The sequence below is a fragment of the Oreochromis aureus genome, linkage group 11 (assembly GCF_013358895.1).
Source record: "Oreochromis aureus strain Israel breed Guangdong linkage group 11, ZZ_aureus, whole genome shotgun sequence".
NCBI lineage: Eukaryota > Metazoa > Chordata > Actinopteri > Cichliformes > Cichlidae > Oreochromis > Oreochromis aureus.
Window position 1 is genome coordinate 22097290 of NC_052952.1, and position 25974 is coordinate 22123263.

A 25974-nucleotide genomic window follows, 5' to 3' on the forward strand; every position below is an offset into this window, starting at 1 on the left:
TTGATTCACTTAACATCCACTCTGTGGAGAATATATATCTTTTCAAACCTTGTGCTCACACACACATAACCACAATAAGCCTTTATCAAGTCAGTGTTGGTGTGTGGATTAAGATTAAGTTACACATGTTAAAGGGTAAAGCTTAATGCTTATTCTCGTTTAATGTCTGAGTAAGTTACTGCACGGTCGGGAAATGGGAAACAAATGAGGTCGTTTATTGGTAACTTCAAATCACGGTGACATGCACTCATCTAACTGTAACTATCGTCCACCTACCTGAATGTTATCCCAACCTTAGAACATGACATCACGGGGCCTTGCTTTTTGCCCTTCGTGTTGAGTACGCACATTATGTCCCCACAACATGAGTAAAATGTCACGGGGGCTCGTGCACACACCACGACGTCAGACAAATGAGGCAGTTGCATTACTGTCTGTGTAGCGTATGGAGGGCGTGTATCGATCCGGAGCAGAAGCTCGTTCATCAGTGTGGTTAAGCAAAATACCATTAAGGTTCAGGAGAAATTGTGTACACACATGGCCTGCAACCACACACAAGCTTTTTATGCTTTTCTTTGTCAGAAACAAACCGCTGCTCAAACTGCTTTCCCATTTCCCGTTCCTTTAGCCCCGTTTCTCTCCCCACTGTGCTTTTTTCCTGCCTTTATCGTTGTGGCGTCCAGCTCAAGGCTCCACAAAACCGAGTCTGCGGGACGGCGGCGGTGCGGCTCTAGAGAATGTCGCGTATTTCTTCGACCGTGCTGCTTGTGGGGTCTGACAGGTGAACTGGGAACGGCTGGGTGATTCAGCACTACAGGGTCAGGATCTATGATAATGCACCACGGGGAACATTTCCATAAAATGAGCCCAGTACATCTTCTTTAGAGGCCCTCTTGAGGAATGAAGATGAGGACACACAGATAAAGAGAGGTGAAAGAAATAAGATCAAGGGAGATTTCAAGAATGGGGAAGCGAGCATAAAGGAGTAGGATGGAGGAGAGCTGTGACGATGGTAATAATGAGAGAGAAAATTTAATGGGAAAGACAAAGAAGTGAGAGAGAGAGGTGATGTTAGTGCAGTGCACCCAGAAGTTTGTGCTCCCTCTGCAGTGCTTGTGAACCCTCCTAGCTGTGGTGAGCACTTGCGCTTTCATATCAGCCCCCTGCTGCTACTGTAAAAAGAGACAATAGGGAGGAAGACTTTTTTTTTTTTTCTTGTGCGTATGTACTTACGTGTTTGTGTGTATATGTGACAGCACGTCTGCAGCACTTTGTTGGGAATCTAATAACAAATTGTCATGCTGGCTCCTGATTTGTATGGGTAAAAAAGAAGCCATAATGAGCCCCATAATGCGAGCTATTTGGCGTGCCATTCAAAGCAAGCTGCCATGTCTGTCAATCAGGGAAACTTTCAAGTCTCTCCATGACAAGCCTCGCTTTTGTCCTGAAGTCTTGAATAATAAAGTGACAATGAAATGACAAGACATGCGCACACACCCACCTCATCTGTGAAACAATCAGGATTCTGTGGCGTCTTGCAGCGGGGAAAATGTCTTCACGCCACGCTGGACTGAGCGCGTGAACATTTTCACGTCTGCCGCTGCTCGAGCTGGTTCCACATGGCACACGCGTGTGAAATTGGTGAGCAGATTACATACGCGGTCTGTGATATACCAGCGACTGATCAATACTGATCAAACATGGCTGATAATGTGCGGACTGAGTCCATTATTTATGCTTAAACATGACACAACTGAGTCATCACATTAGAGAGAATTTGTATTTATTAATCAGAGCCGTTATAAAAGACTACACAGTGTAACATCTATATGATTTTTCCATCTGATTCTATTTAAAAATCCAGTAATTTTACAAAAAAGGCAACAGCAGTATGTAACACTTTATCATACAACTTACATCTATTCAGTTTTCATAATTAATACCCGGTGACAAGAACCCATTCTCCTTTTAAATGTACATGAGCTAATAATGTTATAAATGCTCACCCCATTGATACATAATTGAAGTTTAGCTCGCGTTTGGCCCAACACTCAGCTAAGCAATCAAGGAACCAATACAATGCCTCACTACCTTCTGTCAATACACCTGGTCTGACCTATTGGCTGAGGTGGGGAGGGGGAGCTGATCCATTGCATTGACAGCCCACCCCCCTTCTCTCATGCTCTCTCATTAGATCCACTCTATTAAACTCCTTATGCATCTGTCTGTACGCTGCTGGTTGGGGGCTCGGAAACAATCGTAGAGCCCTGCTGGGGGTCCTGCACTCCACTCTAACAGAGGAACCGAGAGAAAGTGCTGAAATGCACCGTGTTTACAATCTGTCGAGGACACTTGAAGGTTATTTGTAGAAAATGTCTGAGTAGACACAAGGCGCTTGTGTGTTCTTGTGCATTTGAGCGGCATTCTGTAACATACTTCATATGAACAAAGTAAAAAGTAATGAATAATTCTTAGGTGGTGCTGGAGGATTAGTTTAGTATTTTGGGAACTGCTCTGTGCTGCTTTTTGGCAGAGAGTTAGATGAAGAGATCGATACTAGAAACTGTAGCCAGCAGCCAGTTAGTTTAGCTTAACACAAAGACAGAAAACAGAGAGAACATCAAGCTCGGCTCTCGCAAAAGTAACAAAATCTCCCTACCAACATTTCTACAGCTCACAATTTCTTTTCTTAAAGTCATAGAAAAACAACAGTGAAGTACTTTTTCCCTGAGCTAGAACCAGTAACTTAAGGCAAAAAAGAAGAAGAAGGTATTGATATCATACTCTGCTCCAGAAAGCAACAAAGCATTTTCCCAAAAAACGGTGTCTGTTGGATCTTGTTGCTGTTTGCATATGGGTGTGTTCATATTTGAGAGATGACATCACATGACTCTGGTGAATGTTGACACTGTATTTGAGTTGTGTTTGCACTGTGCAAGGTGTGTGTGTCTGTGTGAGAGAGAGAGGCGTCATTCGGGGGTTGAGTTCAGGCGAATGGTACTGTGGGAGGGGTCAGGTACGGCTGCAGTGGTCACTCCCATCTTCTTAAGGCTGCGCTCATCTGTCACAGAGATGGAGCGAAAAAACGCAGGACGAGGGACGACCCCTGAATCTGAGAAACACAGATACATCCACTTTTACATGCGGCAAGAACGAAGTTAAAGAGAGGAAAAAAATCAGAAGGAAAAAGGGAAAACTGTGAGCGTATTTAGGATCTCAAATTTCTGCTACTCGAATCTCCCCTGCCTTCATTCAGCTCACACACTCGCCTTTTCATTCAATTGACTAGAGTAAATGACATCAGTTTACTTTTATTACACCAGATGAATGAAATGAAAACAATTCCTCAGTCTGTGCAGATCTGCATGCAGTGGCAGCTTTCAGCCTGTAGGGGGGCCGCGGCAGTGGAGCAGGCTGCAGCAGGTTGAGCAATGACTGCAGATTTGTTGCAGCTTGATGTGTCTCATCATAACGCACAGAGGGAGAGAAGGAGAGAGAGCACAGGCAGCAAGATGCTACAGGCCATATTGGGAATTTTACCTTTGATATCTCCCACAGCCAACCGAGGTTCACCAGACTAACCAGCAGGTGGCAGGTTGACCCCACACACACATGCACAATACACACACATTCACACACACACGTACCCACACCATATGCCCAGACACATACCCCCACCAGGTCTGACATTTGCAGCTAAGTGCTGCAATGGTCGGTTATTTATGTTGAGAGGGCTCGTGATGGTGAGAGTTCAGCAGGTGGCTGCATTACACTGTTTATCAGACAGACGCAGTGGCATTATCACTTCATGAGCCTTCCTACCCACCACCCCCCGCCCCGAACCTCGCACACACACACACAGGCACACACTACATCTGTCTTTCTGTCGTCCTTTTCTGGGCATACACCCTCTGTCTCTCCCTCCTCACTGCTCCTTGTGTTGTGAAATGTCTCCTGACTGCTCTTCCTTTCCCATTTTTCTCCCACAGATGTACTCCAGCCATCTGGGTACTTGTAGGGCACAGCGAAGGCACTCGTGGTGCAACCAATGTCTGTTCAAGCATGCCAGTATTACATGGTTATTTATTCATAGTGTTTGCAGTTTGTTGACAGCATCTAATAACGTACCAGGCTATAAAAAAATACCTGAAAACATCCTCTGTACATCTCTTGCTTATTACGGTGTGAAATTAATAATTGTAGAGCACAAATATACATTTCAAACTTCCCATTCCCCTTTTTTTCACTTACATCTCTTCCTCCATCTCCACTGCTCTCATATCCAGCTCTGTTATGCTCCCCTCCCCCCTTCTCGTCTCTCCTCCTCTGTGGTATTTTAGTACAGTGCAGGTCAGATGCTGAGAACTCACCTGTGCTGTTCTGGCTGCATTTGACTTTGCTGTTGGTCTTCTCTTGCATCGTCCGCTCGTACTCTCTCACCTCCTCCAAACAGAGCCCTGTGGGGAAAACAGTGCATAAACACAGGCGTGCATTGAAACAGAGTGGAAGATACATATTTAATTTCACAGGCTGTAGATCGAGGGTAAAACAACAGCAAAGTACAAGTACAAGTGCGCTGCTCAGAATAGATTATCTCGTATCTGTAAAATATAAAATTTAGCAGTTTACTGTAATTTTGACCCACCGTGCCATTCGTCTACCCATGCCACTGCCTGCCGGTGGCCAACCAGGAGAATGTCTCGTATGTTCTGCAATTACACAGAAAACAAAAACCTGTTATGGGAAGGAAATGTAATTAAAAAGCTACAGCTGTTGTGTGTAGTCGTGTGTGAAATGCTGCTTTTAGAATGATTTTACAGCAGATCAGTGTCAAAATCACGACAATGCCTTTGTGTAATTAATTCAAACATATGAGATTACGGCTGAGATAAATGAGGATTTATTTAAGGAGGCTGGGGCGGGTGAATGTGGCTCTGGTTGTAGAGGTTGTTGCTCAATCGTGGTTGGTGGCTCAGTTGTTGGTACTTTTATGTGCCAAAGTGTCCTTGGGCATGACACTGAAGCTTAAGTCACTTCCAGTGGCTGGCCATCTTGCACAGCAGATCTGGCATTGTTGTGTGTGAATAAAAGTGGTCTATCATGCCTAGCTAAGGACTCATTTAAATGTTAGTTGCTCACTGATTGTATTGAATTTTTTTTACATTTATCAACAGTTTGCAAGTAGTTGCAGCGACGAACTCCTGCAACCTTTGGGTGACCAAATGCTAGAAGTAGCTGCTTGCAACCACTTTGAATCGCTCAGCTGATTGCTCAGAATCTTGTTTCCAAACAATCGCAGTCCGAATCAGAGCAACTGCGACCTCTCTAATCGTGAAGGTTTGCAAAGGAATGAACACAGATGGATTGCCAACCTTGTTGCAATCAGCCTAACTCAGTCCTCTGCAATAAGTGCACCTTGTCTGCGACGCATTTCTTTGCACCAGGGGACTCAATTCTGGTTACATTGCTATATAAAAGCGAGGTTGCAGAGCACCCATGTCATTTTGATGTTAAATCACTCTCATCGCAGCGAGTTTGTGACTGTTTTTGGAGGAAGTTTTTGTTTTTTCTGTCACAAAATCTATGTGGTTTTTGCTCTTGATGTAAGTAGTTAATGTTAATGTATGTTATTGGGAATTTCCGTGTATGTAGATAATCAATTTTTGTTTGGTAATGCTGTTCTGCCTAGTGTGACTGTAGCATAAGGTTAAAAGACTATGAGTGCAGCGCATTTACTATTAGTTTCATCTGTTTTGCTCGGCTTTGTAAAAAAAATAGAGCCACAATCCAAATGCTCTTGCTCTTCACTGACAGCGTTGGGGTGGGTTAAAAGGCATTATAGCTAGTTTAGCTGCTGGTGCTTCTGTTTTCTTTTCACGCTTCATTGCTTTGCCTCATTGCAGAGGATAAATGTTGTGAAAGTGTTTTTTTTTTCTTCCCACCAGCTGTACAACTTCTTCCGCTAACTTCCAACTATGCTTTGTTAAAAGTGGAAAAACAGACGTTTTCTTACCGTTTTTGTATAATATAATACGATTCAGAGGTCATTTGACGCCAGCAGCCTTCTTGCCGTTAATGCTGGTAATTATGCTAATGTCTTCAAATTAATGTGGTAGTGATTTATTTGTGTCACAATGCAACACATGGCACATTCATATAATAAATGACCAAATGACATTAAAGAAGACTGTGATGTCTCCTCGACCCAGTCACGTTACAATAGTAAATGAATGAACCATAAAGGGAAAGAGTCCGATCTTACTCGATGTATGAACTCCTCTGTCTTGGTCTGGAAGCCGTAGACCTCAAAGCTGCACTCCACCCTCTTATAGGAGCACATGACAGGTTTGTGGCTGTCCCTCCAGCCCTTCTCCAGAGGTCCTCGGCCGGTTTTACTTGACTGCCACAGACTCAGGTCCTGTACAGAGTAAACAGTGTGATATAAAAGCTGTGTCCTCAGAAACTGTGACAATATCTGTGTGTGGAGGTGCCAGCAGCATGTTGCACAACACATCGCACAAGAGGAGTGTGATAACACACATTATGAATCTGATGAAAGTATGATGGGCAAGTGTTTGTGTTTGTGATCTTTTATTTCACCTTGTCACTTAATATAATTGATTGGCGTGCTTGTGTAGCATGCACACGTAAAGACGTGTTAAACCTTGGAGGAGAGACAATGAAAATGAGCAGTGAGGTGTTTGTGTGGGGTGTGTGTAACTGATTTATTTAGAAGCAGAAAGAAAAGGCAGTAAAGTAAAAAAAACAGGTATGTGTTTTTGTCTTAGTGGATCATTGTTTGTATATTAAGCACTATGCATTATGAGCCATTATCACGTAAAAAACAGTGTTTTGAGTTGGATGTGACTTAAATGTCTGTTTGAGCAGTCTTAGCTTAATATAAAGTCAGGAAGTGGGAAAATCAGCACAGGAAAAACAAAACAACAACAAACCCCCACTAGTTTAAGTAATCAACAATCTGATCAATGCAAAATGCAAATAATAAAATGATACATCAAGTTAGAGCAAATTTTAGACTGTTCCACAGCAGGAAACAAGCATATAGATCATTTGTATGAGCTGTTGTTCTGACCTATAGCTGTGGGTTTAAGTGGATCAACCTATAGCGGTCAAATGAAGAAATGCACGCAGAATGCATTCTTTAGATAAGGCATGTCTTGGCGCATAGAAACAGTTTCATATCATCTCTTTAGTGTTGCTTCAAAGGATTTTTCTATCACTGTCATCAAGTTTCTTTGTTGCAACATGTGAAATATTCTCCCCACTGAGACTCAAACTTCAGTCACTAAAGTGTTTTATTTGCCTGTTTGCGTAAATTTCTTGGCTTTGAAAGTGGAAATGCCCATATATGTTGATTCCTCCAGCAAAACTGGTATGATTTTTGGGTGGAGTTGTTCAGTTAGTTGCATGCTTGCCAGTAATTAAAAATGGTTTAATTTGTGTTTATTGAGAAAGGCTAACATAAATGGAAATACAGGATCGACCTGCTTCTTGTTCTGTTTTCTGTTAAGATGATCCCACGCTGCTTCAGTAATGTCGAGGTCCGGGCAGGAGGCCAATCGATGAACGATAGTGTTTAATTGTTTTTTTTTTTTTTAATTGAGGTATGCTTCAATTGCATTGGCAGTGTGTCTGAGATCACTGAAGCTGTTGGCAGTCAGACACTTTATGGATGGTACTGCGTGGTGGATCTGATGGGACCTATCATTGTTCAAACTTCCTTTAGTTTTGATAAGATCCCCAACACCACTGACTGAAATGCAGCCTAAACCATGACAGCGCCTCCACCGTGTTTTACAGATGGCTGACACCAACCTCTCTCCTAATCTGCTCCGTACATATCAACGACAGTTTGATCCAAATTTGGATTCATCACTCCACCTCAGCCTTTTCTCTCTGTTTTCTGCTTCTTGACAGCCACACTGAGACCATTTCTGATGAGGTGTCAGCGAACAGTAGATGGATCAACTGAAGGTCCAGATGCATCTTGCATGCTCATAGGGATTGTCATTTTCTTTCTGTTAATAAATTGTATTTACCTTATAAAATTAAGTGACCATTGTTGTATTTTGGTAACATATATATATAAATAACATTTAATTGAACTGAATCTTTCAGTGACCTGTGCCAGGTCTGGATTTTTTCCTATTTCTTGAGGAAATTTTACATGCTGTTCATCTGCTGCATATAGTTTTTTAGATGCTAAGTATGTTCTTTTGTTCTACAAATTGCTTAAGAAGACACTGCACACCCTGCTAACCTTTCAGCTAATAGCTCTTTGATAAATTACCTTGTAGTTGCAAAAATATTATTTCATGCCTGTCAAACTGTGATGTCTTTGGTATTTTTCATGGATTCAACTAAAGATTCAAGTAAACTAAAGAAATGAGACCAAATCGACAGGCTGCAACAAAGTGCCTAAAGATGCAATTTAAAACCGGTTCTTTGCTAAATTGTCTATTATGTGTAGACACAACACTGATTCATTCCTCGAGGATGGTGCCTTTTTATGCTTGAATGATTCATAGTTCAGTGTTAAATGGTTGAAGAGAAAAAAATACCTTTGAAAATGGTCATGTACAAGGACCGGACTGAGAATTAGTCGAAAAGCAGCCAAAATTTAAAGCAAAGTTAGCATGTTTGAATTAAGTAAGCTTATAGTTTTGGCTACTTGTCATTAAACCTTAATGTCCTATTTATTTTTTCATAAAATGCTAAACTATTCTTAGAAAGCAATCACATAGTTTTCCATTTGGAAGAGAAAGAAAATCAGAAAAACAACTGTTTTTTTTGTTCACAGTCATTTGTTTATACCTCTGTGAAGCATATGTCCATGCTTGTGTGTTTTTTGCCAGTGCAGTGAGTACCTCTGATTCTTTGTAGTGCTTTTCAGGGATGGGGTCACTCAGGATATCCAGGAAACACACATTCTCTGCTGGGGTTGGCTTGTCCCCAAACACCTACATCCAAACAGATGGGGGAGGTCACACAGTTAAATGAGAGCAGACGCACATACACCCACCCGTAGTCTCACACACGTACAGTCAGTCACTCGGCATAGAGCGGGACTAAGAGAAGATGAGTAACAGTGTAGAAAACGGAGGTCACACACCATAACACCCCTCACTATATCCCACCCGGAGGCCCTTGGAGCAAATCACACTGGCGCAAACAGAGGAGAGAACAGATAGAGAGCAGAGGCGGGGGATGAGGGGAAAAAAACAAGGACATATGAGGGATATTAAAAGAGAGGGGGAAAAAAAGTTATGAGAGCCACGTACACTTTTCCTTGAGAGAATGGAAGAATCCTGGAGAGAGAGGGAGAAAGAGACGAGACGGCACTTTTATCTGACCTTGTTTAAAATTTGCTCTAATGCCCCACTGGAGTTGTTCATTTCACAGCTGAAAACTAACAAATAAGAAAAACCTGGGGTAAAATAATAGCCCGCTACGCTCCTGCGGTGTTGTTGTTAGTCTGTGTCTTCACAAGGTCTTGCTCCCTTTTATGGAATGTGTTGTGTTAGCTGCGTGTTTGGTGCTGCCTTCTACAAGTTGCTTGGGGCTTTCTCACGGTGTCGTAACGATTGTCAATGTATAAACACCAAAACTGTCATAAGGACATGCAAGAAAAACTACCATCTATTAATATATATGAGGCCCTGAAAGCTTAAAATTTGGGGGATTTTTGAAAGAAACAGGGAAAAAAATGTAGATAATTAAGCGTTCAGCGTTGATAGTTCACAGCAAAAAGGTTCTGGCTCCAAAACTCCTGGTTGGAGGGCCTTCTGTGTACTACTTGTGCCTCTGTGTATTTTCTTTAGGTGGCATGTTAGGCTAAATCAGGTGCGGCTGTTAGCCAAGGTGTTGTCTCCTTCTTTCCTTGTGATTGATTGGCAGCCTGTCCAGGGTGGACCCCGCCTCTTGCTCACTGTCATCTGGGATAGGCTCCAAACTCCAGAAAATGAATGGATGCGGTCCAAATTGGTATTTTGTTAGCTCAAATTGTATGCACTGCTCTGTAAAAGGATCGTATTTTATAATCTCTCCACATGCTTTGTATGTAAAGCCTGATTTGTAAAGCATACACTTAGGCGGGTGAATAAGTGCAGCTGAGTAAAAAGTATGATATTTCCCTTGGAAATGTGGAAGTACACTAACAGCAGGGGTTAAAGTGAGAGGGAACGATCTGGAGTAAATAAGTAAATAAGTCTGATTGGCAGTTTCATACATAATAAAGTCCAGCAAGCTCATTTTCCGGGTGCTGCAGCCTGGCGTTCCTTCCAGCTGCGGCCATGGAGCTACTCAGTCAAGAAATAAGAAAGTAATGTCACCCCACGATCCCGCCTCCTCACTCAGCATCCTTTCTTTCCATTCTCATTCCTGCCATCCCTGCATGCGTGCACATGTTGATAGTGTTAGGTTCACGACACTTAAATCTAAGTGTCTTCAACACCTCGGTAACACTAGACAAGTGTAGCAGGCGTAAAAGGAGTTGCTTTTTTTCCCCAAAGCAGCAGATCATTTCAAATGCAGCTTTTCAAATGGGGCTCAACAAATATGACCAAACACACAAGCTGTTTTCAATATGCAGCCTGGCCATCTGTCTTACTCGCTACCAGGAGAGTATCTGTATTTTGCAGTTAGAAAGAGTGGCAGAAAGAGAAAGTGTCAAATTATTTCTAGGATAAAATCTGCTCAGCAAATGAATTTGAACTGGAATAAATTTAATGCTCGCATAAATAGTTCCTTTCATTCAGTTCTTTTAATCAGGCTGTGGGTATTTAGACTACGTGATGTGTAGTTAAAGTTATCTGACTAATGATATTTAGAAATGATAGTAAATGAAATGGTAATTGTTTTTGTGTTATTCAGAGGCTGTGTGAGAATACAAACGAGTTCAGGCTCGTGCACTGAGTGCTGTACTGAGTTGGTATGTTTACTGTTACAACAGTTAGGTCAGGTCAGTAGTTCTCAAACTGTGGGGCAGAGTTTGCAATAGTGGCGTAGAGGACGGGGGAAAAATATGGAAGCTGACTTAAATAAATAGAATTTAAAATAAATAAACTTATTTTTGTTTCTGAAGCTGGGCATACTAGACAAACTTTCAGAATCAGTGGTTTAGGGTGGCATTCGTCTGTTCACATTTCCTTCTAGACAACATATAACCAGATTACCAGAGTAACTAGAGGAAGCACTATGAAAGGAAGATGCTAAAGTAATGTAAATACTTAAGTTTTATACTACCATAAACAGCATAAAACATGGACGCAGCTTCAAGGTCGGAAAAATTAAGCCAACTTTAAGTGCCTCAACCGTGCGTCATATCTGAAGGCCATTAGATAATGATAGCTGTGGTTTTAAGAAAGGACTTCCAGTCCTTTAGAAGTCAATATGAAGACAGCTTCTCTAAACACTTTTCTGCTGAATTCAAGGGTTCGGCCTCTCATTTTGGGTCATATTATATTAAAAAAAAGGAGCAGGCAGTTTAACAGGCAGACCCCGCCCCTCCTCGTCACATCTGTCTGTTGCAAGATGGCAACAGTGGAAACGCTCATGTTGAGGCTTCAAAGCGAGACACCAGAAAACAGTGGGTGATGTCACGGTAGCTACATCTGTCTCTTATTCTGTCTGTAGTGGTTAAAAAGGGGGAAATATTTCAGTGAGAAGGTGGTAGAGACCAAAAACTGAGCAAAACTGAGTGATTATTTGATCACATACACCAGTTAGCCGTGCAGCGACACGACTAATTGGCTGACAGCGTTGCTCTGTAACCTTTGATGTGTAAATAAACAGCTGTTTGCTAACAAATTACCAACTTAAAAGATTAAGGCATCTCAATTTGTTCCCCCAAGTGTATAAAACACATGTCAGTGTGCATGTATGTGCCTGACACTCAAACAGCAATGTGACTGTTTGGAGTAAACTCGTGTAACCTGAAACTACATGACATAAAACTAGATTCACTGGATTCACAGCCCAAGAAACAACTCTTGGATCTATGCATTTGAGTTTTTTGGGGTTTTTTTTGGATCTCCTGTCTTGACTTTTCTCAATTACACCAGGCAAACACAAGTGCCAGACAGAGCTGCAATTGCTGGTGACTTTCTGTCTGTGTGTGTCTTTGCGTGCCTTGGACAAAATGCATCGTGGCAGCCATGATCAGCACACTGCATGTCTGGTTAATAGATCTGCCAATACTGCATTTCGTGCCTTGCTTGTTTTCCTTGTAATGGGCGCATCAATTTGATGAACATTTTTGTAGTGCTGCAGAGAAAATTGCAATTTCTCTCCAGACCCTTGTCGTTCTCCTCCCCCTCGTCTCTAATCACTCTATTTTTCTCACCTCTCACAACCCCCCTCTTACGATACTCACGTTATCGTTATCACCGTTGTTGTTCTCGAATCTTGTCTCAATACGGATGCTGAACTTGGGGAGGAATGATACCTACAGGGTGACAAAGAGAAAAAATGGGGGAGAAGGGTTGAGGGGCAGAGATAGTGTGAAAGCAGGCTGCAGATTAGATCCTCTGATACTGGAAAGAGATGAGCTCTGTTGCATTCATGTACAGTAAATGATGTGTGAGAATACTTACTGAGTACTCTGCAGCACCGGGGACATTCAATATAGATGGGGAGAAAACAGCATTAGTAACTCGTATGCTTGAACATGAAATTGCGCCCACACACATGCAATTTACCACAAGGGAATACATGCATACATAGTTATGAATTTTTGATGGCACTTGAAAAAGCATCTGTTTTCAGTAAACAAGCTTTGTATAATGTATTGAGGTTAAAATAACTCTGTGTTTAACACAAAGAAAGGCAAACACGCACCTGTGATGGTGTATGGGTAGAAGTTCCAGGCCTTCTCCGTAACGTAGAAAATTCGAGGGACAAATGCTTTTACCCAAGATGGCAGTTTACTGAAAGCAAAGAAAGAAGGATCACCGTCGCAGAGTGTAAGAGCAGGAGAGATTATGAAGGGAGAGACGGAGAGATCCTGAGTGGGTCTTGTGCCGTTTATAGCCAGATTACCTGTAGGCTACTCTCACCACAGCATTCATTTGTATGACTCATTCTCAATTACACCTGTGGTGATGAACTGTTACTGTAGCTCCTAGGTCCCATGTCAGAACATGATTGAAGTAGAATACAGTGTGTGCGTGTGCGTGTGCGTGTGTGTGTGTGTGTGTGTGTGTGTCTGTGAGAAGAGCGAAAGAGCATGCGTGTGTTCTTACATATCTTTACTAATGAGGACCAAATGTCCCACAAGCACATAAAGATTAGAAAAATCCTCCACAGTGTGAACATGTCTTTACTTCTTTGAGAGTTTATTTTAGGATTAGGCCTTGGGTTTGTAGTGGTGATTGGAATAAGAGCTGAGGTTACATGAGGGTAATGAGTGAGGTTATTTCAGGGTTAGGAAGTGAATTTAGAGTTAAGAGATTTATGTTATATTTGAGACTGGGCTTTCATTATGAGCACAATTAACTGATGGGCTGTCAGCCTGAGCACAGAGAAAAGTACATGGACACAATACTCTCTCACAGAGCAGCATTATTAAACCTTTTTAGTTGTAGCAGTGCAAACACACTTAATCATGTAGGAAAAATCAACTCCTATTTAAGGTTTATAATCAGTGTGCAGCCTGTGGCTGGTTTATAACTCTTATCACTCACAGGGTGTGAAATACTCCGTTTTGTAAACAGAGCAACAATTTCACCTCTGATTCATCATTTGTGGGACCGCTTGGTTTCACAATGAAGCACACTGGTTAACTTTATTTTCAGAATACAGTGTTAATATTAATGTGCTATTATACTGGGCATATTGCAACTGAAATTGCAGTCTAATGGCTCAGACAATCTAGAGTAAAAGGAAAAAACCTCAGTGTGACTAGAAACAAATCGGTTGCCCTTTGATTTGGTGACCAATTGCAAGTAGCTGCAGTGAACACTTTGATTGGAGGCAGCTTGTCTCCAACCAACTGCAGTCCAACTCAGACTGCCTGCAGTCTTAGACAAATTGGCTAAAGTTTGCAAATAGTTGCAGTTGAGTTTATAGTTGAGTTCTAAATGCAGACATGTTACCGACATGTTGCAATCAGTTTGAGTCAGTCTGCGCTGACGAGTGATCAGTGACACATTTCGTTGCCGTAAGGGACTCGACTTAAGTGACTTTCGACTCAATGTCCTGCAGCAACGTCACTTTTAGGGAGGAATTTCTGAAACTCTGTTTCACATCCCCAGAGTTGTGCAATATTAAGTACTTAGATTAACTATTTAATCTTAGATGAACTATTTAATCTACATACTTAATATTAGTTTCTGTTCAACTGGACTTTCTGCGTATGTAGACAGCAGCAGACGGCAACAACTTTGCAGTTTTTTTGTAATTTATTAGTTATTTGCCGTAGTGTAATGAGCAGATTCCACTAAAACTAAAATGAAAATGAAAATTAATCTAAAATTAAAAAACCAAATAAAATGAGCTGTGATCTACTGGCTGATAAGCTTACTAACTTACTTCTTATTTTTCAAACATGACCATGAATTTACATCCCAGTGTTGCCTTGGCCAGTACTTGAAAGCACCGATGCCAGTGGGCACTGCAATGCCAGTAGCTTTGGATAAAATGGCAGCATGTGACACCCTGGGATGTCTGTATAGTTTTAAGTGGAGGAAAAAACAGGGCAATACCATGCTAATAAATTATGGTATGAGAGTTGCCACAAATACATTGTATCACTAGCTTGACATTTTGGGAAATGTCAGTTCTGCTTACCAAAAATGGGATGCTGGCAGCGTACATGCCCAGATCCAAGCCAATAGGCCGGGCATCTTACCCATTTAAGTTTGAGAATATGTTTATATAATTTTGAGCTGACGACGCCTTATCATTCGCTTTACCAGATAAAAATGCAAAGCTTGAATGCCAACTATTCTGGGGGAGTCATCATTGGGAGCCAGGTGCTTAGTGGTTCAATTAGTCTTTTCCTCATATATCCTGTCAGATGACAGATTTGCATGTGGAGACCACTACAGGCCTCCGGTGGAGTTTCCTCTGGCTTCAGCCTGACCTATCATCAGTTCTTTTGTGGTGAAGAGTTGTATGATAAGAAAACCACTCTCAGTATGTGTATAAAACATGAAGTGACACCCAACTAAAAAGATCAGAGAGAAGTAAAAGACGGGATATGGTAGAAACAGTAAGTCTCATTCCATCCACAGACAATAAACTTCACCTACCAGCACTAATTAACTCACTGTATCTGGCTTGCTGAATAAACAAAACACTGTTGTATAAAAACAGTAGATTTAGTTTTTATTGGAGGTTTTGCAGTCCAAAGTTTAAAAAAACAAAGAACTTGCATAACAGTCAGCTGACATGACTACACTTTATGTTTGAGCTAAACACTGTATCATATAATAATTAAAAGTTTATTTCCCAAAATGTTACATAAATACTTCAATAAAAGTTTAAAATGTTCTTTTATGTATCCAAGACTACACTCTATAAACATTCATAGCATCTATATCCTGTAAAAATATGCATATAGACAAGTTACATATTAACACCTGCAGTCACAATAGCTATCGATGGCTTTCGCTTTATTCTGTAATTTTCTGTAATCTCTTTTCCCCCTACGTGTAAATAATATTTGTCTTATGTAAATATTGTCACTTCTTTCTTACAATAACAGAGTTCTGATAGACCACTTAGAAAAGCTTACCAGGGGTTAAACACATCCATTATTTGAGTGTAAGAACTTGGAGGTAATTATCTGTACTTTTTCTATGCGTGGTTATACTGTGACTAGACTGACTGCCAACAAACTTTGTCAACTCTACAAAGAAAATTTAATGAGAGGCTAAATCTTCCCACATACCCTGCAATTACCAGCACCGGGATGACGTGGACGAGTTATGCCCAACTAGAGAACTTTACTTACGTAATCCAGTGTTTACTGACCTCACGGTACAGTAATATTTCCACTTATACCTCAGCATGTCTAGACAAAGGGCGTTTGGACTTTGTAAGCAGGCAGGTCGCAATGCACGCTGGGTGTTACTGTGTGTTTCATGTAACTTGGATCGCTGAGATGTGAAGCTTTACAGCACAGCGATCAGAACACGGCAATCAGTTATTCTAATGGCCCGTCATGTGTACATCATTAGTGCAACAACACAATCAAAGAGTTTAATTGTACCTGCTGAGGTAGATTCGTTTCTCGGTCAGCTGTCCCGCTCCGTACTTGGGGTGATTATCTGGCTCATTCCTCACCACCTCCACCCCCTCTCCCCCACCACTCTGCTCACAGCTGTGCTTACTGATCATGTACAATTGCCCAATCCTGTACTGGAGCCCGAGGAGAGGTTTAGGATGAGGTTTATGGCGGAGAGGACGGGGATGGCGTGAAGAGAAAAGAGAGAGAGAGGAATGTGGTGAGAAAATGGTAAACACAAAGCAAAAATCTCCCTTGTCCTCCTCCTAATCCTCAAGATGCCATCCAAAGGGACACATTTAGAGTGAGGCTTAGTTGCATTAACCAAGTGTTTGTTGATTGTGGTCATCTTTCATTAAAACAGGGCACACAGGTCCTCACGTTCATCTACCATAAACATGCAGCCTCTGAAATAACTCACACATTTATGCTCCTTTTTTTGCAAACAAACAAAATAAATATGAATTAGCAGTGAACTCAAAGCCATATCCAAATAACAGGCACTGCTGCTTGAGTCAGTTCTCAGAGAGTTTGCAGCTATAGTCTCTCTCGTCTCTCGGTCTGGTACTGGAGTACTGCACTTTTCACTCCTCTTCTCTATTCTGCTGCTGCATTTTTTTGGATTACGTTTTAATCCACTGCTTGTCATTTATCTGCCCTTTTTAGTCGCTTTTTTATATTTAAATTACTTCAACATTTATGCTACACATACATTTGAGCCATAATAAGGAACTGCATCTTTACTGCTGCATTTAACTAAATCGCGAAGTGCACATTCGATTTTACCCTTCACTCCTCTCTCTGTATCATTATCCAACTGTTGCTCCAGCAGTTGTATTTGCTCTTCCAAAAAGTTGTATTCTTAATCTGAACTTTTTGGGAGTATTTTAAAGACCGGAATTGGCATTTAAGCTGAAGGAGGGCAGACCAAATTTCTCATGGAGGATAATAATGGATATGAGGACGTAAATAAGAAAAAAAATCCATCCATAACAAATCAATAAAATGCAGGTCCCATTGAAGAAAATGTAATACCCATCTGCCACTAAGAGGAAGTAATGAGAATGATGGCAGAAATTCCTCCTGGCAGCAGGTTCAGCCCTGGTTGCTGAGTCCGGTTTTGTCTCGACAGGCACTTACTCAGAGCTGCTTAGGCACAGGGTTTGTATTTGCTCTTCATTTTTCAAATCTTAGCCACTTGCTGTGTATAAAGATTTCCCTAAAGTGACCATTTCAGATATCAAAAAATTAATTTGGCTAGTGAGAGTGATTGCCTGGTGTCTAAATTAGGGGAAGGGACTTTGTTCTCTGCTGCAGCCCCAGTTTGTGCACGCTGATGAGGGAGTATTTTGTGTTAGTTAGTCTAAAGAGGACAAGGCCTTTGGGCATCTGGAGTATCTCCTCATACTAAGTCTGATACAATCAGTGTATTTAAAAAAAAAGTCTCTCACAATAATTCTTTTCATTTCTTGCGCTGCTGCTGCTCGTTCTCGTCTCTTTTCTCCCTAATCTTGTTTCTATGTGCATTTTTCTGTTTGCTGCAGTTGTAAATCACTTGGTAAACTTTTGTTTATAAAGTTATGAAAAAGCTGAGAAGTTGTACCATAAAGCGCTTCGCTGTTCTGCTGTGACCACCATAATGCAATTCATTTTGTTGCCCTATATTGTTGTGGCACTAAAGCATTATTCTAATTAAAAGCAGAAACAGAGAAAGATTGGGAGGAAGAGAGAAAGAGGACGGCAGACATCAGATTGCCATCCTTCACTGTGCTCTGCTGACATCATGTGACACTCCTCCTTCTTGTTCCAATTACTGTGGAATGTCAGCATTCAATATTTACTTATTGGATATTCATGGGACTTAATTAATCATAGTGATGGGTGTTTTAACACCATCTTAAAGCCAGCAGACTACAGGACAGAGAGCTCCTCCTACACAGGTTGTGAATCTTTCTCCCCCCCTTTTAGGAAAAACAAGGAAGTATCTTTCTTTCCTTAAATCACTACATACAGGTCAGGAGGGATCGTTGGCAGCTCTTGGAATGTGTTTCCTCTTACTGTTTCGTTTTTACAGCCCAGGATTTGCTTTACAAGAAATGTCATCAGACTAAGAATACGGCGCATTATCAGGACAATGACATGATTCATGATTGAAATATTTACCAGTAAAAACACAGACAGCTTTTGTCTTTGATCGTCAACTAGCAAAACACATCCCAAAAAACACCAATGACAATTAAGGGTGGAAAATTTGTGTTCAACGTTTCATAGTGGCGATATACACTTTATGCACTTAATTAGATACACCTGTTTAACTGGTCCTTAAAACAAATATCGACTCAGCCAATCACATGAGAGCAACTCAGTGTATTTAGGAATGTAGACATGGTCAAGATGAACATCAGAATGAGGAAGGTGAAGCAACAGGTGAAGCAAGTGACTTTGAATCTAGCACGGTTGTTGGTGCCAGTTGGGTTTTCTGGAACTGATGATTTACTGGGGCTTTCCCTCGTAGTGATCTGTAGGGTTTACAAGAAATTGCCCAGTGAAGAGCATCTCTCCTGCATATGAACGCACAACATGAACCTTGAAGCTGACGGGCTAGTTTCACAATACCACTATATTGGCATACTATAGGCCCCTTTGTACCAACTGAGCATTGTTTTAATGTGGCAGCGTGCCTGACCTTGCTGATCCCTTATAAGCACAGTTTATCCATCTTCTAATGCCTGCTTCCAGGACGACAATGCGCTATATTATTTTATTAGCCCTTTATTTATCCAGGTAAAAATCTCATTGAGATTAAAAATCTCATTTCCAAGAGAGACCTGGCACCATGGCAGCAAATATCCAAAACACATGCGGCACATAATAACATAAAAACATATCACAGAGCTGAGATCATCTCTCAGTGGTTTCTTGAACATGACACTCTACACAAATGACCTTCACAGTCATTGTCATGTGTTGGAAGGGGACATTCTCATCATGAACGTGAGCCGACAAATCTGCAGGAACTGCGTGACGCTGTCATGTCAATATGGACCCAAATCTGTTTTTCTGAGGCTTTTCTGTATCTACTCTATGACGAATTAACGTCATAATTCTTGGAGTTAATGGAAAAATTATCTGAGAAACTACTTGACATTTTTTTTTATTAAAAAAGCCACATTACCTCAACATGCACTTTCGTTTTTACTGTGTATGTGTCTGTATTTATTTGACCCTGACTCTCAGCTCTGCACACAATTTCCTATGTACCCGGACCTAGTGTATGTGTACAAATGTCACATAAAAGATTTTTATCTTATCTTCATCTTCAAAGTTAAAAATGTCACATTGATTCATTGCTGTAAAGCAATAAACATACAGTCTTCTGAGAAGTCTGAATATTTTTTATGGGGCACTGTATGTTCCTGTGACACTGCCTTTTCACACACACCTCTGTGAAAGGTGTCTCTCAAATAGGGATACTATTTGTATTAAAAGTGCGTTAATACTGTACTTCAGTGAAGTATTTGATTAAATTTGCAAAAGTCTGCGCTCTCATACAGTGATGCTAGGCAGCGTAAGATTAACAGTACTCTAGTGTAAGGGCTTTGGTGAGGGAGGACCGGTGGGGGCCAATCATTTTTCATACACCCCTAAACTGTTGTAAAACCTCACAGACCTAAATAGCAACAAACATAATTATGATCGCTGTGAGCGTGAATCCTGTTTCCAGCATTTCATGAAAGATTATTTGTGGTTGAACACAGCAGTGCTGAAAACACAGACAAAGGGCAAGCTTGAGTGAGGCCTTCTTTTCTGTAGCGACTGAGAGCCGTGAACAAGTTTGAACACTGCAGTTTCCTCCCTGCCAAGAGAATAACCAAGATCGCAGAGACACGAAAGCCCGTGTTCCTCACTTTTTTTTCAGATACAAGTTTGTTATTTAATTAACCATGAAAGTGAGTGACAGTTTGCACACTGCTCCAGTTTTCTTATTTATTACATCTCTTAGCGTGTGACGTTTTATAGAAACACAGGTCAGCATGACTGTGACCGCTGGCAGTAATGTAATAATCAGACAGTGTCTTACATAGGACAAGCCTTCATACGTATTGCTTTGGCCTAAATCAGAAAAAAATTGGAAACAATCCCAGCAACAAATAGAAGAAAAAAATATACATCGTGTCTCAAGCAATATCTAAAAATAAAATGACTGAAACAAATGCTTAGATTACAATTTGTATTTGTTTAATTAACTAAATATAGATGGTGCAATGCTCTGTGTATCCCTTCTGTTCTACAGCAAGTGTCTGGGTTAATTTGGCTGAATACTTTAATGGGGATATATAATTAAGAAGAGTTTGAGAACCATTGCTCCAAGTTATTTTTAGCATGTGCATGTGGAAGAAATAGAAAGTGAATCACCAACACAATCGACACACCTGCCTACCACCTGAGCCACTATCACCTGCCGCCTGTTTTGTTTCTTTTGCAAAAGCAAAACAGAACATTCTTCGCCACTGTGCAGGTGTGCGTTGCATTTGGCACTTGAAAATCTGTTCACTTTAATATTGGAGCAAAGGTTGCGGTCTGTTGCGTGGTTCCTATTATGAATTGATACCTCCTCAAATAAGCCGCAGTTAAACTCATGTTACACTTAAGCGAAAGAGGATTTGCTGCAAGCTCGAGTTCTCTGTGCCCTGTCCTGATACTGTAAATCCTATTTTGGACTGCTATTTGTCACTGTCATTGTTGTGGTAACAGGTAGAAGTAAGCCGGTTGGGGGTCGTGGAGACGACAAGGACATTTCTTTTTGAAGGGCACTTTGGCGCGTAACAACCTCGTCCGCTCACCTTTTCCCTCTCCAGCGGGATCTCTTTGTTTTTCCACCCGCGGGCCAAATGCCTTTGAGTTGGGATCTTAACCAGTCTGACTAGTTTGAGCTCGGAGCGCTAAAGCAAATGTAGAACGTGTATTGCTGTCCAGGTGTTGTACGCTTGACTCATTGCTCTATCCCAATGTGGAAAAAGCTCCCACAGGGCAGCTGCGGGAGGTCTCAGTGCTGTGTTGGCATTTTGTCTTATCAGTACGTTCACACCTTCACGATTACAAGTAAACAATAATAAAAAAAGACCAAACAAAACATTGCCACAGTTAAAATAACCCCAAATTTTTGTTTTTCACTTTTAAGTGGTGGGAATTGTGTGTGTAAAAGCGTGGGAAAGACAAACACACTTACCTCATCCACAGTCAGTGGCATGCATATGCGGTACTCTTTCATCAACATGGTGCTGATACCGGGAGAAGTGTCGTTTTTGGGTTTTTTGAAGTAAACAGTGGGATCGTGCTTGAGTCTGTCTATCTCAGCTGACTCGGTTGCATAGTAGACAAGCTCAGGCAGGCAACACACCACCACAGTGACCTCTTTTTTTCTTTTTTTTGGTGACGCTCTTCTTCTTTTGTTTTTGCTGATGTCAGTAAACCGTGGAGTTAAGTCCAGTGTTCTTTGTCAATGAGTGTCTGCAGTTTTCTTACTTTCCCTCCCTCGCTCACTCCTCAGAGCCTCGTCTCTCCCTTCTTGTTTCGCTTCCTCAATTTAATCTCCTGGACTTTTTTCTTTTAAACTGCTGTCTCTAACTTTTTTCTCGCTACTCCCTCCTTTTCTTCCTCTTCTCAGCTGCACCTTCGCTTTGCTGTTTCTCTCTCGCTCTCTCTCTTTCTTAGTTTCTGTTTCTTTTCTTTCTGCTGCAGTGAAAAAGTAGTAATTAGTGCTGAGGTAAGATGTAAACCTACTATCAACAGCTCTGCCTGTCCTTTCCTCTCTGTCCCTGTCTGTGCTTTGTTTAATTCCTCCTCGTGTGTAACCTTGCTGTCTGCTCGGTGCTCCTCCCTTTCCACTCAGCCACACTCCGCTGCTTTCAGTTTCTCACAAATTCCTTTGCGGCTTCCCTCCTTTCTTTTTCCCTCTCCCTCCCCCTTCTCCTTCTCTCCCTCTCCCATAGTATCCACTCCCCGCCCACTATACTTTACCACCTCTTCACCTGCGTCACCCCCATCCTCCCCTCCCCTCCCTGCCTCAGATCCTTATCTGTTCTTTCTCCTCTGTGGCCAAAACCGCTGTCAGCAATAACACTTGCATCTTTCCATATCTGGCACCTGTGCTAGTCCAAATTTGAAGCACATTCCTTAAACCCTTACCCCCAGCTTCCTCCACTCAGGTTATGACAGCACTCAGGTTATATGAATGGCCGACACAGAGGGGTAGCTAGACAGGGCCATTGGATTAAGTATTACCAAAGCCACGAGAGCTTCCATTAAGCTCAGTGGCAGACCCGCTTACATTGTATTACCTCATGACCTTCAGCTGGGTTTAATTGAATCTGTGTTTAGTCACTGAATAGTGAAATCGAAGCAGTCATAATTTCTCGTCCGTGCCCATCCGTGACCCACGGCCCGCTCTCTTTTTAAATGAGCGAGAACTGACGGTGGTTGCCAAGTCCAACCCCAAAAAGAAATAAAAAAAGCGGGTGTTTTGTTTCTCGGGGTCAATCTGACAGGGGGCAAAACCAATAACCGGCTTCTAGATTCCTCCTCTCAGGTGGAATTCGCCTGCTTTTCTTAGTGTGCCCCGAGACAGGGCCGGAGTGGCTCTGTTCTCCACATGTCTTCGCTATCATCCGCTCTGCAGTGAAAGAGCAGTGAAAACAAATTCCTAGTGGGGTTCGCTCCTATCTTATCAGATCAGTGTTTAGAGAAGGGAAGCCACTTCAGAGAGCTAAGGTGTGCTTTGCTCATCTCTGCCTTGATTTTTTTATGTTTTTTTCCCCCCACATTCCACACAGAGCTCTGACAGCACATGCACTGCTACAGTTTAAAAGGATGATCGCTGGTGACAGATGTGTGCATTCAGCAGTTGATCCAGTTACTTTACTTTGATTATTTAACTGTTGTTTGGGGGTTGTTGGGGAACTGTGGTGAGGAATGGCGGCGCTTTGAGACGATGGATGACACATGTGTTTACTGTAGTCTAGGCTTCTTTGAAAAATTTGAATCAGAGTTGGATGTGTTTACTGCACAATTCAGTAAACATCATTTCCTGCCATCTCTCTTAAGAGAGATGGCAGGAAATGATGGAAAGACATGCAAAAATGCCCAATTTCGACTGTATAAATGATAGATATCGCTCCTGGCATCTGAAAAGTGAAGCCAGCAAGCGAGTGTTTTAAAACGTGTCTTCTTAGCAATGGCCAGCAGGGGGCGACTCCTTTTGTTGCAAAAAGACCTCTAATTGGAAAGAGGTCGACTTTTACAGGCTTAATCATGAGCTTCAGGCTATGGTAAATGCATTATAAGTTCTTCTTGTTAAAGTTGGAAAGGGAGGCAAATTTATTGGCGTCCGATTTAATGACGGGACTTATTTATAGGGGACAGCATGGTTCTGTGGTGGTCCTATTCCGAGCGTAGCTGTTTACCATCACCAGGGGTGGAGTGGTAGAAACAAGCACTCTGTGGGCTGCTCTTGCTTGTGCTTTTGTTGGTTAGGCAACACACAGTCCCATGAAAAAGTTTTATTCCCCTCTTTATTTTTTTTGCATACGTGTCACACTTACACATTTCAGATCATCAAATTACTTTTAATATTAGACAAAGATAACCAAAGTAAATACAAAACACAGTTTTTAATTGATGATTTCATTTATTAAGGGAAAAAAGCTATCTAAACCTACCTGGCCCTCTGTGAAAAGCAACTCCCCTCCTCGCCCCCAATTGCAGCCATCTCCAAATGGCTAAGAGAAAACATAATCAAGGTTTTGGAGTGGCCTAGGCAAAGTCCAGACTTAACTCAGATTGAGATGCTTTGGCATGACCTTAAACAGGCTGTTCATGCTGGAAAACCCCCCAATGTGGCCGAATTAAAACAATTCTGCAAAGAAGAGTGTGCCAACACTTCCCCACAGTGATGTAAAAGACTCATTGTCAGTTAGGCTTGATTGCAGTTGTTGTTGTCAAGGGTGGCACAACCAGTTATTACTTTTCACATACAGCCAGGCTGGTTTGGAGCTTTTCCCTTTAACAAATTAAATCATCATTTAAAAACATTATTTTTTACTCAGGTTATCTTTGTCTAATATTAAAGTTTGTTTGATATGTAACATGAAAATGTGGCAAATATATTTTAAAAAAATCAATTCAGGGCAAATAGTTTTCTTATACTGCATTGTCCACTGGAGCTGACATCTGTGCTTCTCATACTGTATTTTCAAAGTTTTTCGCACCTAACATTCATGGTTAGCACTACTGTTTCCTCCTTCCGTCTTCCAGTTCACTTTCCAACCAATCGCCATCGTTATCCACATCAAGCTTTGCGCTATTGGTTTGCATGACTAGACACTAGCACGTCCAGGGAGGTTGCATGTGTAGGCTTTATGTAGGTAAATACCCAGGTACAAGCACAACTGCGAAACCATAAATTCACCATAATCAGTGGTCTTTATTTTATCTCATGTGTGATCAGGATACTTTGCCCGGAGAAAACCATCTAATCCACAACCATTTGCATTTATACTTGATATTAATAAACCTGGAATCAGCTTCCACTGTGATAACATCTCTATAAGCAAATTATTTGGACAAGGCTGGTGGACTCAAAACACAGTAGCTGCTTTTACATACAAACTCCTTTTTCATGTCTAGGGAGGTGCTGCCTGAAGTACAATTCATAGTACTGCATTTTTGTCCATTTGCGTAGGTATTTGTCTATGCAGAGTTAAGGATGCAACCTACACAGACTTGCTTTTATACTTTCCTCCAAAAAAACAAATGTGTTAGCTATCAGTGATGGTCAAATGATGATTATTTAAAATGTTGGCTGGAAAAGGAAGTGAGTAACTATAGTTCACTATGAAAAGCACTATGAGAAGTGTAACCAGTCACCTCCTTTGACACTTTTAAAACTCTGCTTCACTGCACTACAAAAAGGTTCCTTGTCTTTTATGACCCTCTGTGTGTTTTTGTTGAAACCGACCAACAACAGCACAAATATGAACAAGAATAACCCACAGACCAGTATTTTCTGACCTTGCCCCCTTGTGACGGTAAACAACATATAAGTGATGTTCTGCAAAGAAGTGTGTAGGACCAATGCACAAGTGTGCCGGTCCCTTGAGTAGAGTGCATGCAGGAAGCAGCAAATTCAAGAATTGTTACCACTCATGTAAAAAAAAAAAAAAAAAATCATGGCGGTTGACTTACTCCTGGAAACGTTTACTGGGAATCTTAAGCAAACAGGGAGGGGTGAAAATTAAATAACATCTAAACCTGGAAGCATGTGGTCCCAGTTTATTATGAGAACACCAGATAACAATTTAATTCATTCAACCTCCACCTATGTGTTTTGACTGAGTCAGTACTGGTTAAATCACAGAGCAATCTTTGTGGATTTATAACTGTTTATAAGGTTGTTTTTGTGAGAGGTCCATTAAATAAGATGCTTTCAACCCCAAGATAACCTTTATCTAATGTATAACCCTTGAATGTGTTCAGAGAAATTTCCCTACACACTTCCAGCTCCCCTGAGCACATTCACATATTTTTACTTGTTTCCATTTTCACTGCCAGTAGCAATGCTAATGTGACATAACAGTAACTGACAGTTGATATAACAACAAGTGGAAACGTAGGATTTAGGATCTTGTGGTCAGACCTGTGTGTTTGCATGTCTCATGGGTTTCATG

General features: G+C 41.4%; 1 protein-coding gene across 1 annotated transcript; it reads right to left on the minus strand.

The window, feature by feature from the left end:
• Positions 1-1766: 1766 nt before the first annotated feature.
• pitpnc1b (phosphatidylinositol transfer protein cytoplasmic 1b) lies at positions 1767-22146 on the minus strand. The gene is made up of 10 exons (XM_031744363.2): positions 21480-22146; positions 16235-16383; positions 12859-12947; positions 12615-12622; positions 12395-12466; positions 8889-8981; positions 6263-6418; positions 4646-4709; positions 4371-4457; positions 1767-3112 (listed from the first exon to the last, which is right to left on the minus strand). The coding sequence occupies exons 1-10, from the start codon at positions 21525-21527 to the stop codon at positions 2970-2972; spliced, it is 909 nt and encodes a 302-aa protein (XP_031600223.1). The 5' UTR covers positions 21528-22146; the 3' UTR covers positions 1767-2969.
• Between the last annotated feature and the right edge of the window lie 3828 nt (positions 22147-25974).